At 41.6% G+C, this 18,647-nt stretch overlaps 1 protein-coding gene across 1 annotated transcript; it reads right to left on the bottom strand.

Annotated features, from left to right (window-relative positions):
* Nucleotides 1-235: 235 nt before the first annotated feature.
* Nucleotides 236-13,232, bottom strand: GPR143 (G protein-coupled receptor 143). Its single transcript, XM_009646348.1, has 8 exons — nucleotides 12,989-13,232; nucleotides 11,191-11,300; nucleotides 8,130-8,224; nucleotides 6,748-6,840; nucleotides 6,153-6,262; nucleotides 4,688-4,796; nucleotides 1,993-2,110; nucleotides 236-535 (listed from the first exon to the last, which is right to left on the bottom strand). The coding sequence occupies exons 1-8, from the start codon at nucleotides 13,230-13,232 to the stop codon at nucleotides 236-238; spliced, it is 1,179 nt and encodes a 392-aa protein (XP_009644643.1).
* Nucleotides 13,233-18,647: the final 5,415 nt, after the last annotated feature.

Genomic DNA, 18,647 nt, shown 5'->3' with positions numbered 1-18,647 from the left:
AAAATGATCAGGATTTTATACCTTTTAACACATCTCCCATAAGGCAAATGAAGACATAAACCATAATTTCTCTCCATTTCACGCTCTGTTTCTCACACAAACACACACATTATAGGAAATGCCACCAAGGCATTGGGCACAAACCTAATTCGGGAGTACGCAACGGTTCACACAGTGACGTGGTTTTATGAATCTTGACAACTTGAGAAGTGGGATCCAGCTCTGCACCTATAAACTACCAGCCCTGGTAGACAGGAGAGCTCCTGGTTAACCTGTCATCGCCGCTAGTGTTACCTTCAGACAACATGCTTATAGCCTCATCGGTGTGCTGGCTGTCACTTGTCGATATCTTCTTCGAATCGTGGATGTTGCTTTGGTAGTTCACAGGCGAGGGATAGGCATTTTCACCCACAGTGGATGAGGACATTGATTCCCAGGGTATTTCTCTCTTGCGCCATTTCAGGTCCACTCTCCATCCCGTCCAGCCATAAAAAGCTAACGTGAAGAGGAAGCCTTGCATCGGATTAAGAACCCCCTAGGAAAAAGAAGTACCACAGGAGTTACACCAGCGAGGCTTCATGTTGAACTCCAGCAAAACACTTTGCATGCATTAACAACTCCCCTTTCACTGAACAACCGCTGTCTTTAAAAGATGTGATTTACAGGCACATAAAAGTGTATCTTGTTCCCACTGCAGACACTACCAAGTCGGAGAGAACTACCACGACCTGTTGTCCCAATGTGCTGAGGCCATCCCAGCGAACAGTGAGCACTGAATGGTTCTCTAGCATGAATTTTAGCTGGTCAATCCCCTGGTGTGTTTTTAACAGTCCCCACAAGCTCTAGACTTTTTTATTGACAGAAGCAAATATTACATTTTTCACTGGAAGCCAAGTCAAATATATGAGAGACACTAGCACACACTTTTTTTTTTTTTTAAATAGCAGCAATTGATCTGTTTGGAATTGCTGCAGATTCCTGAGCCAGTGAAAATGTCTGTCAAAGTGGGATGGAAAAATGGGGAGAGACACTGAAAAAGAAAATCCCAAGCGACGTCAAAAAAAAATTGTCTCTGTTCCCAGCGCCGTGGGATGCTTGGCAAGTGAAAGGCTTTAGCTGTTTCCATTTTTCTCATGAGAAAAGAGCAAATTATTCGTACAGCCAACTTAAAAAATAGCTCAGTTCCCAGTCCTGACCTCTTGCTCTGCAGGTGAGGAGGAGCAAGGTCCCCATCACATGAAGGTGTTCCCTCCTTGCCAGAGGAGGAGGTTGTATCACATCGGCTGCATCGCTTAACCCTTCAATACCAAACGGCTCAAGGGTTTAACTACACAAAGCATGCTCAGGCCTTACAGGTATTCAACAGCTCCAGAATAAACTTTCTTGGAACAGGACCCTGCAATATCACCTCCGAAAAATCCCTTGTCGAATATTCCAATAGGAGAGAAGAGAGTAGGGTACAGTAAGAAACCAGCATCTTACAGCTGGTTTTTGGTGCATTGCTTTCAAGACTTCTCATGTATTTGTCCCCAAATAATTACCCAAATGTCATAAGATGCAGTTATTTTTATAATAAAGAAAACCCTAGCTACAAAGAGAGAATTACCAGAAAATGTCCATTTTATTGGGAACCTTCAGGAATCATGATATAAAACTTTGTAGCTTGCATCATGGCAGAGGTTAGCAAGGTTAGACTGGAAATCAGTGTAGTGGTCTGTTCTGGATCTTAAAATGGGTAGCAATCACTCTCAGAGAGAATGGATACTCCAGTAAATGGGAGAAAAAGTTGGCTTTTGGTACATTTTTGGCAAAGTTTATATGTGAAAAGTACTCTCAGTGACCGCTCCTTCCTCTCTCTTAATTTCTGCTTTTCCTCCTTGAATTTCAGAGTGTTTATATCCCCCCAAATCATAAACCACCCACCACACTGGTGCTGTTCCACCAGTCTTACAAATGTAATTTCTAAGACTAAGCAATTCACAGCTGAACTACCATGATAATCCATGTGATCAGTGCAGCACTTCTGATGTTTTTCAGGAACAGTTCATTGATATCTGGCTGCATTTCGAGGTAGAACAAAAGGCTCTCGTTGATGATATTGGATGACCAGCTATAGCAGGAATAAAGAAGAGGAAGAGAACAAGACAGTTATATATATATGTGTGTGTGTGTCTGTATGTGTAAAACATGCTTTACTTTCCAATTATAGAAATTAGGATCACTTATAAGGAGAGTGAGATTTTTTTTAATGTTAAGTCTCAATCTGAAGGGACTGATAGGTCTCTGAGATCAAAGACCAGACACTTACCTGCTAGCCCAGGCCTAGACAAAGAAATCAATATAACTAACAAACAAACAAAAAAGAACCTGATAATTTGAACTTGCTGCAGAACATAAAATTTCAGGATAAAATTGAAATTATAAAAAACTGTGACCCATAATGGGAACATCGTAAATGCTGACTTCTTCTGCTTGTGTCTCAGAAGGATAGTGCTTACAGATAAGGAAACCAAATATATGTTTGGGTGTTGCAAAAGGCTGCAGGAACTCTAGCTGGAGTTAGAATTTCAGGGTTCAATTACAGCAAACTTTCAAAATTTACGTAAAAAATCCACAAAACAAAACCAAAGTTGATCTTGAAAATGCCATCAACTTTTTGGAATAAAGGTAATTTCTGTTTCCAAAGAAGGATAAGCATAATCAAACCTCATCCTGTGAGAGAAACTGAGGATATTCTACACTAAATAAAGGTTAGAGTAAATGGCTGTAACTTCTTATGGCTTCTAAACAGTCAGACCACTTATAGTTCTACTGCGGTGTCAGAAAGGAAACCATCAGCATCCATGTCATATTTTCAAAAGGGGTTTACACATGTCCTTCCTGCAATTGTATTTTTATCACAGTGTAAAACCTCCTGCTGTCCCCTCCCAAATCTTCAGGCATCTCTTCCACCCCGTGTTGCCCCAACCTGCTGTCTTTGACTAACTCATCTCATATCTGACCTCTGGGGTGGAAGGGCATCCTCCCTAAGCTTCTGAGATGGGACTGCCTCAGTCTTTCCTTACAGTACACTCTAAAGCTTATGTTTTAGCAGAAGGACAAAATCCAAAACTGGAGTACGGTTTATTTTTTTTTTAATAGCAAAGCCCAGAATGAGACAGAATGGAAATAAACAAACGTCCCCACTGTGTCCTTGGGGAACTGGTCCGCCCTTTCATGCTTACTCCCAGACCAACAAGCTGGCCACTATTCCTTAGGTTGCAACGCACTTCTGTGGTGCCTCTGGGCTCCAGAATAAGGCTGGCTCTTTCCACAACCCTGGAAGCCTGGCTAAATCTCTGCTCCTCATTATTTCACCAATTTCCAGGAGGCCACACTGCAGGCTTATTCACTGCTGTCTCTCTCACCCCCTCCTGCTGGCTACCCCACCCTTCATGCTGGAAACCCCTGTCCTGAGCCAAGCAGACTTTGTTATTCCCCAATAAAAGGCAATCATTTCCCTCCAGACCACTCCAGTATACAGCAGCCAGGAGAAGATACGAAGGCAGTCTTTCTCCCTGTTCAGCCTTTTAAAGCAAGGTAGCATGCATTAATCTACCTGCCTATTAAAAAGCTGAGTATTTGTATATATCTCACAGTCATCACACAGCAATAGAGGCACCAGAAGGGGTGGTGATGCTCTCTACAAGGGTCTGTGCAATGACCTAGCAAGAAGTGGTCGCTACTCCAGGACTGTTTCCTTCCTCCCCCTGTCACTTGTGTTACTTGTGTATGTAGCAAACACTTCACAGCAGCAATCACTTCTTGCTAGGTCATTGCACAGACCCTTGTAAAGAGCATCACCACCCCTTCTGGTGCCTCTATTGCTGTGTGATGACTGTGAGATTGCAGTAAACACTGTTTCCTCCAAAAGCAGGCCCTACTTCAGCTCAGTTTTGCTGTGTGCATCCAGTACCTTTGGTTCCAATCACCACTGAACTGGATGGTGCTGCTCAAGCAGAGGCGCAGGGATTTGGGGATGAAGTGTGTATCCTCCCTCCTTCCCCACTCCCCTTCTTCTCTCCCTCTGCTCCTCCCTATCTCTTTCCTGTCCTACCCCAAAATACTATTTTCATGGAGGAAGATGGAATGTTAAAAAAAAAAAGATTAAATGGTCAGATATTTCACATGCAATAGTATGGACATTTCTTTTTTGGCATATAACCCTGTATTTCCAGTCAATATCCATGCTTTTTTCACACACACGGAATCTGCAGACCACAGAGGTGGCTGTGTTATATCATCACAGTCGGGGCCTTGCAGGCTGTCATAGAGGCATATTTGTTGTGCGTTTTCAGTGATGTGTTTGGTGACAAGAGGCTCTGAGAGATCTTGAGTACAGAAAGCCATCTATTACCTGGGGAGCTGCTGTTCCAGACAGTCTATGCCCAACCTTTTTTTTTTTTTTTGCTATTGTTTCTTGGGGTTATTGTTTTCCTGTTGGTTAAACACTTTTATCGTTTCCTTGCAGCCTTGTGATGCTACATGATTCAGCTACTTTGTGAACTAGTTTAGAACTACTTCCTTAGACACCTTCCCTTCCAAGCATAAAGACAAACTAATGAAGCAATCCACCAGACTCTATTCTTGTCCCAACCCTCTCCAGCTGGGAAAAAGGCAGTTTAAACCAAAATAGTGCACCTCTTACCAAATAACGAATACCAGCATTATTTTGAAGAAGCGGATCTGGATCTCCGTCCCCAGACGTCTTTCATTTTCTGTGTAAATCCCTTGTCTCCCTTTCAGTAAGGAGGCAACTGGAAAGCATACAATTATGTTTGTTAACATACATGTATCTTGTTAGTTATAGGCAAAAGGATCCAGAAGATGGATGCCTGTAAAGAGGGCACAAAAGAACGGATGGATTTGTCTCCAGCAGCAGATCAGAAGCTGGAAGGACTGTCATCAAGGAATCTCACATATAACCTAATAGTAAAAAAGAAGTACATCCATTATGGACTCCTAAAATGAGCAATATCCCACAGGCTGTTTTTTCTTCTCTCAGTCCCACAGAAAATAGAAAATAGTATGGTCAACGTACTTTTCTTTTATAACAGAAGGTAGTGCTTACAACTTCTGTAGAATGTGTGATATAATGATATATTTATTATGTGATGTTTAGACTAAAATAGAATACATTCTATCCTATTACGCACATTATGTTTCATCGTGCAATTGATGCAGCATTGGCTACAACTCTAAAACCTCAAGGTGTAATGTGAGCAAAAATAGACAGTTAAGCCACAGATATCACGAGTAATATACATATTGCACAAACCCACAAATATACTCAGTGTGTATTTTCCCATAAAAACAGCAACTTTTTATAGGAACAACTTTTTAAAGGAACAACTGTTCCTGTGAAAATTAGTATTACTGAGGGATTCGGGATGGATGGGATGAAGACAGAACTAAGAATACAAGGTCTTCTGTTGCTGTTTTTATATTATCAATGTGTAGATGATAAGTATGAATTCAGGTGCTGCAAACGTCTAGCACTGGGCATATTACATGCAAAGCACACATTGAATCTGTGGCTTTTTTTTAGTCTCATTTTTTCAAAGCACTGGATAATAAATTAAATGGGAACTTCAAGATCCCATCTGAGCTGTGTATAATTCACATTTGTTTCATAATCTCAGAATCAGGAGTGACAAAATTCTGTCAACATTTTATTATTTTTTTAGCTCCAGGGCTGCCAAGAAGTTAAATCAACTATCGGATCTCACCAACATTATCTTTAAACCAGAATAAATTACATTCCAAAGTCCAAGTTGGTACCAATACTACAGTAGAGTTAAGCATCCACGATACACTGCCTCAAATACTTTAAATCAAGAGTGATTTAGCAACATAGAAACACCTTTGCCAATCTGCAGTAGCAGATTATAACAGCCTAGCTTGAATATGTCATCAGAGTGTGTCTCAAGGGCAAATTTCCCATCAAGATGGTATCTTCATTTCAATAGGCAACTCCCTCCCACCCTTTGCTGTATCTTTATGATTTAATGAGGCGCTATCCCACATCACTGAATACACAGGCACGACTTTTTACAGTATTGTTATGTTGCTAAATAACACCTACCGGTTGCTGCTGGCCATTAGGAACATACCTGCTGACACTGTCCTCCTAAACAGGATGGGGTTGACCACCAGCACTAGCAGGAGTGGGACATAGGTTGTGACGTAATGTGGGATTGCATGCTGCAAGCCATTTTCACAGCTGAGAAGAAATGATTAACAGCTTATACATTTTTTTTTTTCCACGGCTGACAGTTCTGGCTATTCTATTTATGTCACCTTTAACTTAAAAAAATAAAAGGAATGAAGCAAACAGATGCTAAACTTCTAAATCACAGACCTTCACCACCAGTTCATGTGGGACACGTGCACTGGCTGTTCATTTTTCTCAAATTTAAAGGAACAAATACAAAGCTAAAACCAGGAGTGGGAGAACCGTGGCTCATGGCAGAAGCTGTATCACAGCCCTGAAACATGCCCAAGTGCCTGTATTGCCTGGCTTATTTCTTCAGGGTCCCCTGAGACACAGGCAGTTATTTCTAGAATACTCACTGACTCAGGGGGGCATGCTTGTCAAAGATCAAAAAAGCCCAACATTTGGCTGTCTGTCTCTAAAGCTGACAGAAAGACATCCAAATGACCAGGGAGCGCTATGATATTGCAGTCTGTTCCCAGAGCCCTGCTTACCTGGAGAGAGAAGGGTAGTAAAGCAGTGCAATTCCCTCCACGCAGAGCATCACGGCGAGGCCCCATGTCATCATGTGGTACAGCACAATCGTACTGCAGGCACCAAACAGGACAGGCGTAATTAACGATCCCAAACATTGCACTTTCCACATTGCAACATAAAAAAAAAAATAGGACCCTCGCTGAAACAGAGCTTTGCAGCTATGAAATGGTGCAGAACACCACTGGCAGTACATTAAACCATGGAGACTAGGTGGGGTGGGAGGGGACCTTCAGAAAAAGGATGAGCCAAAGTGGTTGTTCAGGCTTGCACACAGAAGTCGTGTGTCCTCCAACCTGTAGGGTGGAAAGCCTTTCCCTTCTCCCCAAATCTCAAGAAGGAACCCCTGCAAGCTTCATTTCTCCTGCAGAGAACAAATTAGGGGATTAAAACTTAAGAATGGAGCCAAACAGTCACATAAACCACCCTTCTGTAATTTGAGGAGAATTATGTTTAACTTTCAGAGTTGGATACTGCTCCATCGCAGGGAGATTCAGTTCTGTACGTGTAGAAAGTCTTTCATTGTTTACTCTGATCTTAGAATCAAGCCCAAATATACATAATTTTTTCAGTTAACAGGGATGGGGAAAGGAGGTAGGCCCCAGTTGTTTCAGACTAGAACTATGGGAGTTCACAAAATCAGGTTTATCCTCCACAGGCTCCAAAATGCCCATTTTGATAACGTCTGCCAGATGAACTATGTCTCCAGTACCTGATTGCTCAGTATCATCTGGGAACTAACAACTAACTCATAAATGCCTTCTATTTTCTGTCTGGCATTAAAGCATGGTACTTTAGGTTCTTCTGTTACAGGCATTGCAGAAAAACAGATAGTAAATACGTCATTCTTCTTAAAAACTTTACAAATATGATCAGGAGTATAATAATGACAACACCGAGAAGTGGATGAAGTAGAAAATCTGAGCAAAAAAAAAAAACAGAGAATGAACTATATGAAATTTAGCACTTTCCCCCTCCCACTTTCTTATTTTCAGGATAACATTTTTTTTACCACAAGAATCAATTGCAGGTACGGAGTAGGGACAAAAATAGTTATGTTGCTGCAATAAAGTTTATAGAGCCCAATCTGGTCCCTATTTTTCCAAAGGTTAAATTAATTCAGTTACATTGACATTCCAGTCAGACACAAACAAATCAATATCTGAGCATTGCCCTGGCAATTTAAGCACTTTGCACTCCACTCATCCATATCATTACCTGGTAACCGTATGAACATGAGGTGTTTGTACAAGCTTCACTTACACACTTCGATAGCTACAGACAAACATGGACACACAGTGTTGGAAAGGAAATAACAAATTCAGAGCTTTAACTCTGGTACCTCAGTCCAGCTGATCTTCTTACGACCAAGTAAGAATCAACAGCATAGCAAAACAACCACCAGAAGCCAGCACTATACAACAGCTGGATCCACATCTGCAGGGGAAAAAAAATTCCAAATGTCACAGCTGCTTCTCAAGAACCACTGGGGACAGGGGAGGGACTCAAACCTTTAGCTTGGTGATTTGTTCTTTAAATGTGTGTGTTTTCCAGCTGAGATTATGAAGTATAAAATCCTACTCAAAATCACAGGAACAGCTTTGCTGTAGTCAAAGGGTCAGGTCATTGGTAAACTGAACAGCATTGGCTTTCACAGCTTATTCTGCTGTTTAGAAAACCTGTTATTTACCTCTCCAGTCCTAACCCTGAACATTGTGTGCAAAGTCCAAAGAAATTTATAGTGAGGATGTTTTAATTTTAGGTTAAAATTTGAGTAGTTTCTCAGTAGCTGAGGCATGAAAATATAACTAAGGTCAGTCATCACCACAGCGTGCCTATGCATCATGGGTTCTGCATGTGACGGGAGTTTTCTCCATGCACAAGAACCTGATTCAGGGAATGGTTATCAAGAAAAAAAATGTTATTAACAAAAGTATCACTCAGCCTTTGGAAAAATTATGCATACTGAACTCCCTGACTAATTTCTTCAACAAAAATCCAGAGGAAACAGGTTCAAGTCAAGTTAAATTCCACAGCATTCATGAGCTGACCCTATGCATTTTTCCCATGAGCCTATATAAGATAAATGACCTTTCTTTGCCACCATTTATAAATTCCAAATTTCTTCCCCACAGGAGCTGGCTCTTTGTAATAGTCTGGAACTATTTTAATATTCAGATTACCTTCCCTCCAAGCCCTCTTTCAGTTCTTATCTGAATATCCTTTATCACTGCTCCATAGTAGCGTCATTTTACAGCTGGAAACCTTCATATTTGTTACTGAGCCAAATGTCAGTGAATAGAGATCTACCATTCCTTCCTTCAAAAGGCGAATCAAGCTGGGAAATATTTCCTTTCACCATGGGTGTAGACCCTACCTCTAGTAATTTGCAGCATGAATTATTCAGTATTTAACTCAAACACTCTGACATTTTCCTAGTGCATAGCAGCCAGAAAATAAAATTCCAGTCTTCCTTCTAATGCACTTTACCCATAGCACTCAGCATGTAACTTCATCTGCGCTTTCACATATTTGCTGCAGTTGAAAAATGCACAATTTACTATACATATACACACACACATGAAAAAATAAACTGTGGGGCCTTTTCACCCAGAAAATCCAACATAGACAAGGCTGTCTCCAAAAATAATAGAAATCAGATGCACTTAAAACCAAAATCTTCACACACTATCTCCCTTTTTAGCAAAATGACGCATCTTGCTACAGTGCCCGAGAGGGTACCCCTCTGCAAACCAGAGGGTGTTATTCAAAGGAGATGCCTAAAGGCCTCACTATTTGGAGTTTGTACTGGCTTGTGGTTAAGAGAAATAACACAATAGTACTAAAAGAAAAATAAAATAGAATCAGAAACATTTTATTAACTCACATGAGAATGCGTTAGGGGAAGTGAGTGGAAGGAGGGTTATTTTTCATTCCAATATAATTGAATCTAAATTTAGCAAGTGACTCAAATTACGGCACTTTGCTGGAGCCCAAGAAAGGGAAAATAAAAATTGTGGTAGACCGCTATGCTGCTCACCATCTAACCTGAGATGCAAATGAAAAACAAACAGTCTGCATACAGAACCTTTGTTGTTGTTTAAAAATACTCTTTTTCGTGTGTGTTAAGGGCCAGAAAGTGAAATTTCAGATGTAGGGAGACATGGTTTTTGAATAGGAGGTTCTTGCTGCAAGATATTGATGTTGCTGGTTTCTTCTTCCTCAAAATAAAAAAATCAACCTTTGCATCCAATAAGCAAAACTTAAACATATATGATGGAATTGAGAAGCGATAGATGCATGCAACTGATATTTGCTTCTGTGGCACAACACCCTCGTGTCTGTCTGAAATTCTCATTATAAAGGCATATAAGGTACAGTGAGTTCAATTTGGGACATATTGTTTTATTTAGAAACTACTGGAGCTGAATAATTTTGTTTACATGCAGCATATCCTCTTATAGATTGTAAACTTTGAATTGCAAAGCTAATACTGTTATTGCTCATGCGTGAATTCATTGGGCACCCTACATTCCTATTGAATTTGGGCAAAGTGATGATTGGTCTCATTTATCATTCTCCATGTTTTGGTAAAAAACATGGCCTTTTTTCTCTAGAGTAAACTCAAATTATACGTCTCAGTGCTGTGATTGCAATATTTGAAACTGAGTTTTAATCTGCACTTTTGGAATGCATTTACATTTTCTTATTCTTCCCTATTAATCCAGAAGACACTTAATTGGACCTGGCCAGTTGCAGTCATTGAACAACCATATAAGCAGCAGACCTTCTGCCAGCAGCTTTGCATCTTTGGGTGTATTTATCCTGCAGCCCCTCTGTGTCTAAAACACACACACTCACACCACAAAACCTAATTTCAGCTACCCGAGTTGCTGCTTTCAGTCGGTCCCCGCTGCCACCACGCAGGCTGTCATTTCTGCTGGAGAAGGTGGGCAGATACCCTTGTGCTACGGGTGCGACGGAACCGCTGGGCCATTAGTGATGCTGTGCCAGCACAAACCAAACTGGCGGTTTCACAGCCCATCCGGGAATGTCTATACCCTTACGCCTCCATATCCCTGACTTCAGTACAGGTGTGCCCTCAGCTGTCCCACCACTCCTGCCACGAGCAAGTATGACAAAATGCTTGGGACCAGTCTGACCCGTGCTGCCCTGCGCCCTCACGCGCACTGTGCAGCATCCAGCACCCTGCCCGCCCTGATCCAGGCTTTCAGAGGGAGGCATGAATGCACTTGCAGGGGTGTGGCAGAGGCTGAAGCCATCATATCCAGGCTCTGACTCACAGCCGAATTTCCTTTCGGACACGTTTGCCTTTCAGACTCCCCACGCAGCGGGACTGTGAACCAGGAGCAGAAGGAAGGGGAGACAATCTCTGTACCTACCGCGCTCCCCACGCAGAAAGCAGAAGGCCACACGTCAGTCCTGTTCACCACAGAAATGTTAGCTATGAAGCCTGGGAAGCCTAGCCATATGCTTGACCTGAAGATGATACCTAAAGAAGAAAAAAAGAAAACACGTATTAATGCTTTGAATCTGCTGGTGTGGCTTGAGTCACAGGATTCTCCCCGGCCACATATTTTACATCACAGCCCAGATTTTGTGCGTCCGCAGGAAGGCTATGGCTGCAGAGGAGCACAGCAGGAACAACTGCGCTATTTATCGCTCAGGGAAAGTAATCCCAAGAGCCTGAAGCTGCTGGCACTTGAAATGTTATGTAGATTAAAATCTCATTGATTTACAGATACTGTCACACACTTCCCTAAAATAAATTGGGTAGCATTTAACAGATTGATGTAAAACAGTAACTATTTACAATTTTACCGGCATATATTCATACATGGAAGTTCATTTCTCTATAATACCTTGTTGCAGAAAAAAGTTATTTCCCACTTTTTGCTGTCTTCATTTTTACAAGCAGCTTCTTTCTTCTCTGTCACAGGACTGAACAAAGCAGGGCTTTGGGATTAGGTGAGAATAATACCCATTTTTTAAAATGAACTTACAGTTTGTTAGTGAGAGTTTCTGGGTTTGCTTGAAATAGGCGTTAAAGCACCAATACAGAGCAGAACAAAACCACCAGGTTTCCCAGCAAGAGAGAACTGTTTCCCACCCACCAGTGAGACTAATTCAAAGACAATGATGGACAAATAGTTTGAGTTTGCCAGTGAAAGAGACAGGGAGAAAAATAACTTTACCTATTGCTGACCCCATCTGACTGAAAGGACCATTTCCAGGTTGAATGCACACCCGTTTTTTCCATCTCTCTCTTTCTTTATTTCCCCCTCTATCATTTGTTTTAATATTGGTACTTACTATGTACCGTGAGAGAACCTGGCTAGGTATGAAAGGGGAAAAGACCTGCAATCCCACTCCCTCCCCAGGCAGTGAGAGAGACTCGCAAAACAGCGCTCCTTCTGCTATCTAATGTGAGGGGGGGAATGTTATTGCAGAAACAAACTCATCCTGTATTTTCACTGCATGTGTCATGGTAATTTATACCTCATTTGGCAGTAAATGCCATAGACTGACGGGACGGATTTAGACACAGTTTCATTTTGACTCATGAGTTTTGTTTTATTCTCGGTTGTTTTATTCCTCCAGCCTATCAGCCAGGAGCCAGGCAGCAGGTTGTCCTTGATAAGGGAGCTTCACTCATGTTTCAAAAGCCTGTGTCCAGCACGATCTGTGTACAGCTGCAATTCAAACTCGTTTGTTGTTGATATGATGTGCCCAGAGAAGCGGCTGGAACACAAACGAGACAGCAAACTTGGTCTGAGAGGATTTAAAGACATATAGGAACTGTTTTTCAAAGGTAGCCCTAAGGATCGGCGAAATGCTTGATGTCATCTTTAGTTTTAAATGTGCTGCCTTGCCTCCACTTTTATACCTTACTCTGAGAACCAGCCCCTGTTCTGGATTTTAATTTGTTTTAAAGCAGAGATTTTGGTGTAGATTTGTCAAGAGCTTTTACTTCTAAAGCATAAATATTAAACAAGACCTTTCTCCCCCAAAGGCCCATCATCTTCTGATCTCACTTAGCCCAAATCTTCCTGTGAACACATACAGCATGCTTCCCTCAGAAATCTCTGTTGTCCACTCACCAGCTTCATTTGGCAATGGTGCCTCACAGCAACAAGAGCCTGCTACAGCCAGGGTGAGGGACATCAAGCTGGCGCTTACCTAAGCCACCAAGGATGTCACAAATGGAGATAAGGAGAAGGATGGTGGAAGAGGAGGAGGCTTTGGGCGTCTTCCGCGGGCTCTGTCCCTTCTTCGGCAGGAGCTGCAGGATAGTCAGTAGCAGACCAACGGAGGCACTGCCAATGCAAACTCCGCAGAAGACTTCAGGCTGGAAGTTCATCACTAGCTGTGTCGCTGCATCCCGGTTCGGGCAACAGTAGGTTTCTAACCTGGGAGAAGCCATGAAGTGTCCGGCTGGCGGAGGGGCCCCACGAGCAGAAGAAAATGCTGCTGCTTCCCCAAGGCAGCGTTCGCTTTTTCTTCACCCTCCCCATTAGTCCTCGGTGGTGAGAATCACGCGATTGATGGATCATGTGCTGCTGCTGCTGCTAGGAGTAAATCCCCTAGAGCTGCCTTTCTCAGCCTCTCCTAGCAAGGAGATCAGATCCAAACAAGAAAACACAGTGTAATCTGAAACATGCCCCATGCTTGCTCAGAGCCATTGGCAACAGTTCACTCGCATATTTCTGCTTGCACAGTGTGTGATACAGGAAGACTTGAACTCACCAGAGCATTGAAGATGGTCTAAAATAAACAAGGATGCAGATACCAAAGGAGGAGCGTTACATTTTAATTGTGTTTCCCTTTAGCCCCATCCCACGCAGCACCCTTTAATTACTGCAAATTAATTAAAAAGATGAGTCCAGACACAAGCAGTCCCAGCCTTTACAGGGAGGAGCAGGGCTATAAATCCACACCCTAACCCAAACCTAAATGTCAGAGATCCAACCCACCCATCCCTGTAATTAAAATTAGAAACACGATATCCTACTGCTGTAGAAAGAGATTACATTTAGGGAAACAATATTAACCTCATCCTATTTAAACCGCAAGCACAAAAGGTGTTCTCTAGTCTGTATTGTCTGCGTCGGATCAGCTTGATACAGAAAATTCCAGGACTTTTGATTTCTCAAGAATATTTTTTTTTTTTTAAGGGTTTAATATCAAAACAGGTATTTGACCTGTAATATTTGTTATTACTTTATAAGCTAGACAATATCCATCATGTTAGGGGTCCTATTAAACACAGCAGCAAATACAATCATAAAGACAAGAATTAGCTCTCCCCTCTGAGCTGAGTTTCAAACTCCTTGCGTCAGCCCTCACCCCTCCAGAAAACTTGTTTGTAGGAAAACATTCAGGAAATACAGGAGGGAGCATTGCCAACGTACTTGAAATGAACTGGATGTTAAATAACACAGTCATGGATTTTATAATTAGTCCTTGTAAGAACAAATGACCTAACCTTTTATTTTTTTTCCAATGGCCCAGCTTATAAATTTAGCAGAAATTATGAAAGCCTGATGAATGGCAATAGGATGTTTTGTGTGCAGGGGTTATAAAACACACAGGGTTCAGCCAGTATGTTTGCCCTCAGTAGAGAAAACAGCCATCAGTCCTGAGTATGGTGGTACCTGCTGAGTTCTTCATCACACAAGACGCCTTATACCCTTCATCCCAGCACAAGAATGAACCCCACCGAGCTCATCAGCCTGCTGACCGCAGGGGCCGTGCAGGCTCCCGGTGTGGGATGGCCACAGCAGGGCTTGGGCGGCAGCTGAAGCCTGAGCTGCCAGGCATAGAATCATAGAATCGTCTAGGTTGGAAAAGACCTTTAAGATCATCAAGTCCAACCGTTAACCTAACACTGCCATCCCACCTCTAAACCATGTCCCTAAGCACTTCATCTATCGTTCTTTTAAATACCTCCAGGGATGGGGACTCGACCACCTCCCTGGGCAGCCCATTCCAGGATAAGGTCTCCCCTCAGCCTCCTCTTCTCCAGGCTGAACAACCCCAGTTCCCTCAGCTGCTCCTCATCAGACTTGTGTTCCAGACCCCTCACCAGCTTTGTGGCTCTCCTCTGGACATGTTCCAGCAATGCAACACCTTTCTTGTAATGAGGGGCCCAAAACTGAACACAGTATTGTAGGTGCAGCCTTACCAGCACCGAGTACAGGGGCACGATCACTTCCCTACTCCTGCTGTGCACTGCACAGCCTGCTCCCAAGGGACATCCCAGTGCTCCACCCAGGCCATGTCACCCAAAGGGCAGGATGCTAGCTTGCAGATTCAGGCTCCTACACACAGGTGTCCATACATCAGCAAGGTGTCTGAACTCTATAATGGAAATTTAGGCATACACATCATTAAAGATGCAGAAATCCAGGCAGCTGAGTTTGAAGCTGAATGTTACCTGGATGTTTTTGCCACTTCCCAGCATAAAGAGATTTTCCTGCTCCATGGATAAGGACAGGTGACTGACCCAGACATTGCAATCCTATGTTTCATTTACTACCACGTATACAAAAATATACTGGGGACAACAAGGTTGTGAACCAGATTGCCCTGCTCCAGAAATACAAACTCTTGTTGAGGTGAAGGAGAATACCTATGCTGTGTTGCCAATACAAGTCTCTGTTGTCAGTACAAGGTTGGGCTTCCTCAGACTTCTTTCCACCTCCACTAGAGCAGCAGTGCGTGGATCTACCTGGCTGGTAAAGAACAAAAATTACGATTCCACAGAGACAGATTATTATTTAAAATAAAGCCATCATATACCACATAGCAATGCAAATACATATAAATAAAAAGAAATGAAAATAAATGATGATGTTTGGTCTCATTTGAAGGTAAATTTATATTGCTTGGTTTAAACTTAGAACAGTAAAACTTTTAGATTATTAGACAGAAAGAGAAACTGTTGAACAGAAACCTTTCATTTCCACTATAGGTTTCTAAAATTATTCCCCTCGCTATTCCTTTTCAAAAATTTAAAAAGCATGTCAGGCTATTACCCTGATCATTTGTTCTAGTGTACAGACAGGAATGTTTTGTGTGCTTTGCTTTTTCTGTTAATTGTCTGTTTTCATTGATCCTGGCTGTGGTTTTCTAGTTTGCCTACGTGGATTTATCACATCATTATTTTAACTTCTCCCTCCCTTTTATCCAGCTACTTTGAATCTACTTTCATTCCTCAGTTGTAGCCTTATACTCTGGAGATCACTTTTTCCCATCCTCTCCTTTTGCCAGCTGTGCACCCTATTTTTATTGCTTTACTTCTCTGAGTAAAGGATTGCTTTTTAACCTCCTCTTCTGGGTCCCTTCCCTCCTATTCTCTCAGGATTTGATGACACAGTTAGTTACTTACAGAGGGAGTAAGTGATTTTTATCAGAAGCAAAGTATATGACCTGTAGCATACCTAATACAGAAAGAAAATAAGGTGACTCATGACTGAATGGATACCTGCCACGATACAAGTAGATGTGTCCTTACGTGTGGACATCTGGGGCTGAATGGGCGATGGCTCTGCCAAACTAAGGAGCCACACAACATCTCAACTGGTAAGATCTAGCTAGTCTCTGGCTTGCGTTGCTGGGCTTAAAGTATAGAGTCAGAACAGCCAAAGAAATTCAAAGCTGGTTTGGTCAATTTATACCTGAGATTAATTTGGCTTCTCATGATTATGAAAATAAGAGGATAAAACCTGGGGACAAAGGCAAAGAAAACAGAGAAGTAAAGAAAGAAAGTAAGAGAAGAGTTATTTTGCCTTGTAAAGGAACGTTATTTAGTATTCAGTAAAACTTACATCATTCTACAGGTCCTAATTCCCTTCCCACTTAAATTATTGACACAGTTCCCACTGCCACCAGTGGTGCAAAATAGACTGACAAATCTGGCACGTCTCTCATTTCTGCACCAAGGCAGGATCTCAATTAAGCAAACGGTGTAGCTTGGAGACAAGTATTAACACACATACAAGAAACATTAAAAAAAAAATCCTTGGCATTGTGCATACCAATCAGTCAAACTCACACTGTAAGTACAACAGTGCACAACACTGAAAATTCCAGTCCTGGTTTTGTACACTGGCAGCGGCGTGCTCAAGAATGAGAAAAATCCTGTGCTTCTTGCAAGGAGAACGGGCAGGTACTCCATGCACACAGCTTTTAGAAATATCTATTCAAGCTCTCCTCAGACCTGGGACATAATGTTTCAGTCCAGTCCATGTTCTTCATTAAGATGAAACACCGGCTTGCCTGCTTCTAAAGGAAAGCAACAGGTTTACAAAAAAAGACAGGTATGCATTTCTGCTGCTAAGAAGCATGCTGTAGCTTACGCTTGAGCGTGCAGCTACAGACACTTTAATCACTATTTTAATTAAACCAGGGACTACAGCACTGGTTTACGAAGGAGAAGGAGATTTATGGGTATAGAGGCAGAGGAGAATTTGTTTTTGTTTATGCATACAGTGCAGTGCATCACTGCCTGAATTTACAGCTCCCAGTGAAGATCTTTCTTAGCTACCTTACGAATGTAAGAACTGTATCTTGCCAATGGTTCATGAACTCATAGCCTTTTACAGATTGCCTGACAGAGCATTTCCCAAACTGATGAAAGCTGGGTCTGTCTTCAAGCTAAATGGATGCAATAAACCCAGTTATGATCTCCCCAACAGATCCTGAAATACGTTCTTAAAGGCCTTAACATACAAATCTTCTTTATGCTTAGCATCGTTCTTCACTTTATCCACACAGACCTCCTGCAATTAGATTTGGAAGAAACTATTAAGGTATGTCCTTCCCATAATTATCAGTACTAATTTTTAAAGCTAATTTTAAACCAGCATTTCACTTAATGCATAACTGAAATGAATGGGGAAAGTCACACCCCATTATTTCTATTTCAAGCTTTCTGTAAATTTAAGCAGGGATGTTGGAACACGAGTGATATTCAAAGTGTAACATCTGTCATGTTTGTAACAGCTACAGACTCCATTAGAAAGAACTGGAAGGAAAACAGAGGTATCACTTCCCTTCCCTCAGTGATTTGAATATAATTATAGAGTTGCAAATTATTACATTACATTTAAGGATGGTGAACATTCATTTAAAAGGATGAGAATGAATGTATCTCCTTTGCATAAAAATAATAATGTTTGAGTTCTTTTTGTTTCCTTTAAGAATGGAAAGATAAACATGTTAAATGACTGTGCATTTGAACAGCTCAGTAAGTGTGTGTATTTGACTGATGCAACTGTGTTACACATCTTTTATCATCTACTTATATACCTTCTCCAGGGAAATGTTATCCTGCCTTTTGTAAAGAATCGTACAAAAATTAGTTATTGAAACTGTGCCTATCATGCATTTAAATTACTAAGCAAGGTTTATATGGCTGAAGTACAAAATAACTGAGCAGAAAAATGCATCCATGAACTGGAGAAAACAATTTTTGCTTAGGGATTGGAAGAACAAAATCCTCACTTTTCTATGACAATGCTGAGAATATTACAGTCTTTGAACCTGCATTAGGACAGATTTTGTGGCCACATTTCTGGACAAATTCCACCATTAATCATCATCATTGCTACATTAATTGACAGAACAAAAAGATACCTCCCTTTCAGCATACACGTAAATAGAGAGACCTTGTCCCACACCTACACAGACTAAAAGACACAGTTTGCATAGGAACTGACTGATGGAAAAGACTGTGAAAAGAAAGATTATTATCCTCTCCACACACAGTGATATTGAAAATTGGATCTTAATGTTCATAAGCGGGCAGAGGGTACCCTGGTCTACAAAGATGTTG

This window comes from Egretta garzetta, unplaced genomic scaffold (assembly GCF_000687185.1).
Source record: "Egretta garzetta isolate BGI_Z169 unplaced genomic scaffold, ASM68718v1 scaffold49, whole genome shotgun sequence".
Taxonomy (NCBI): domain Eukaryota; kingdom Metazoa; phylum Chordata; class Aves; order Pelecaniformes; family Ardeidae; genus Egretta; species Egretta garzetta.
Note: the sequence above shows the minus strand (reverse complement) of the source record. Positions and strands in the feature narration are given on the sequence as shown.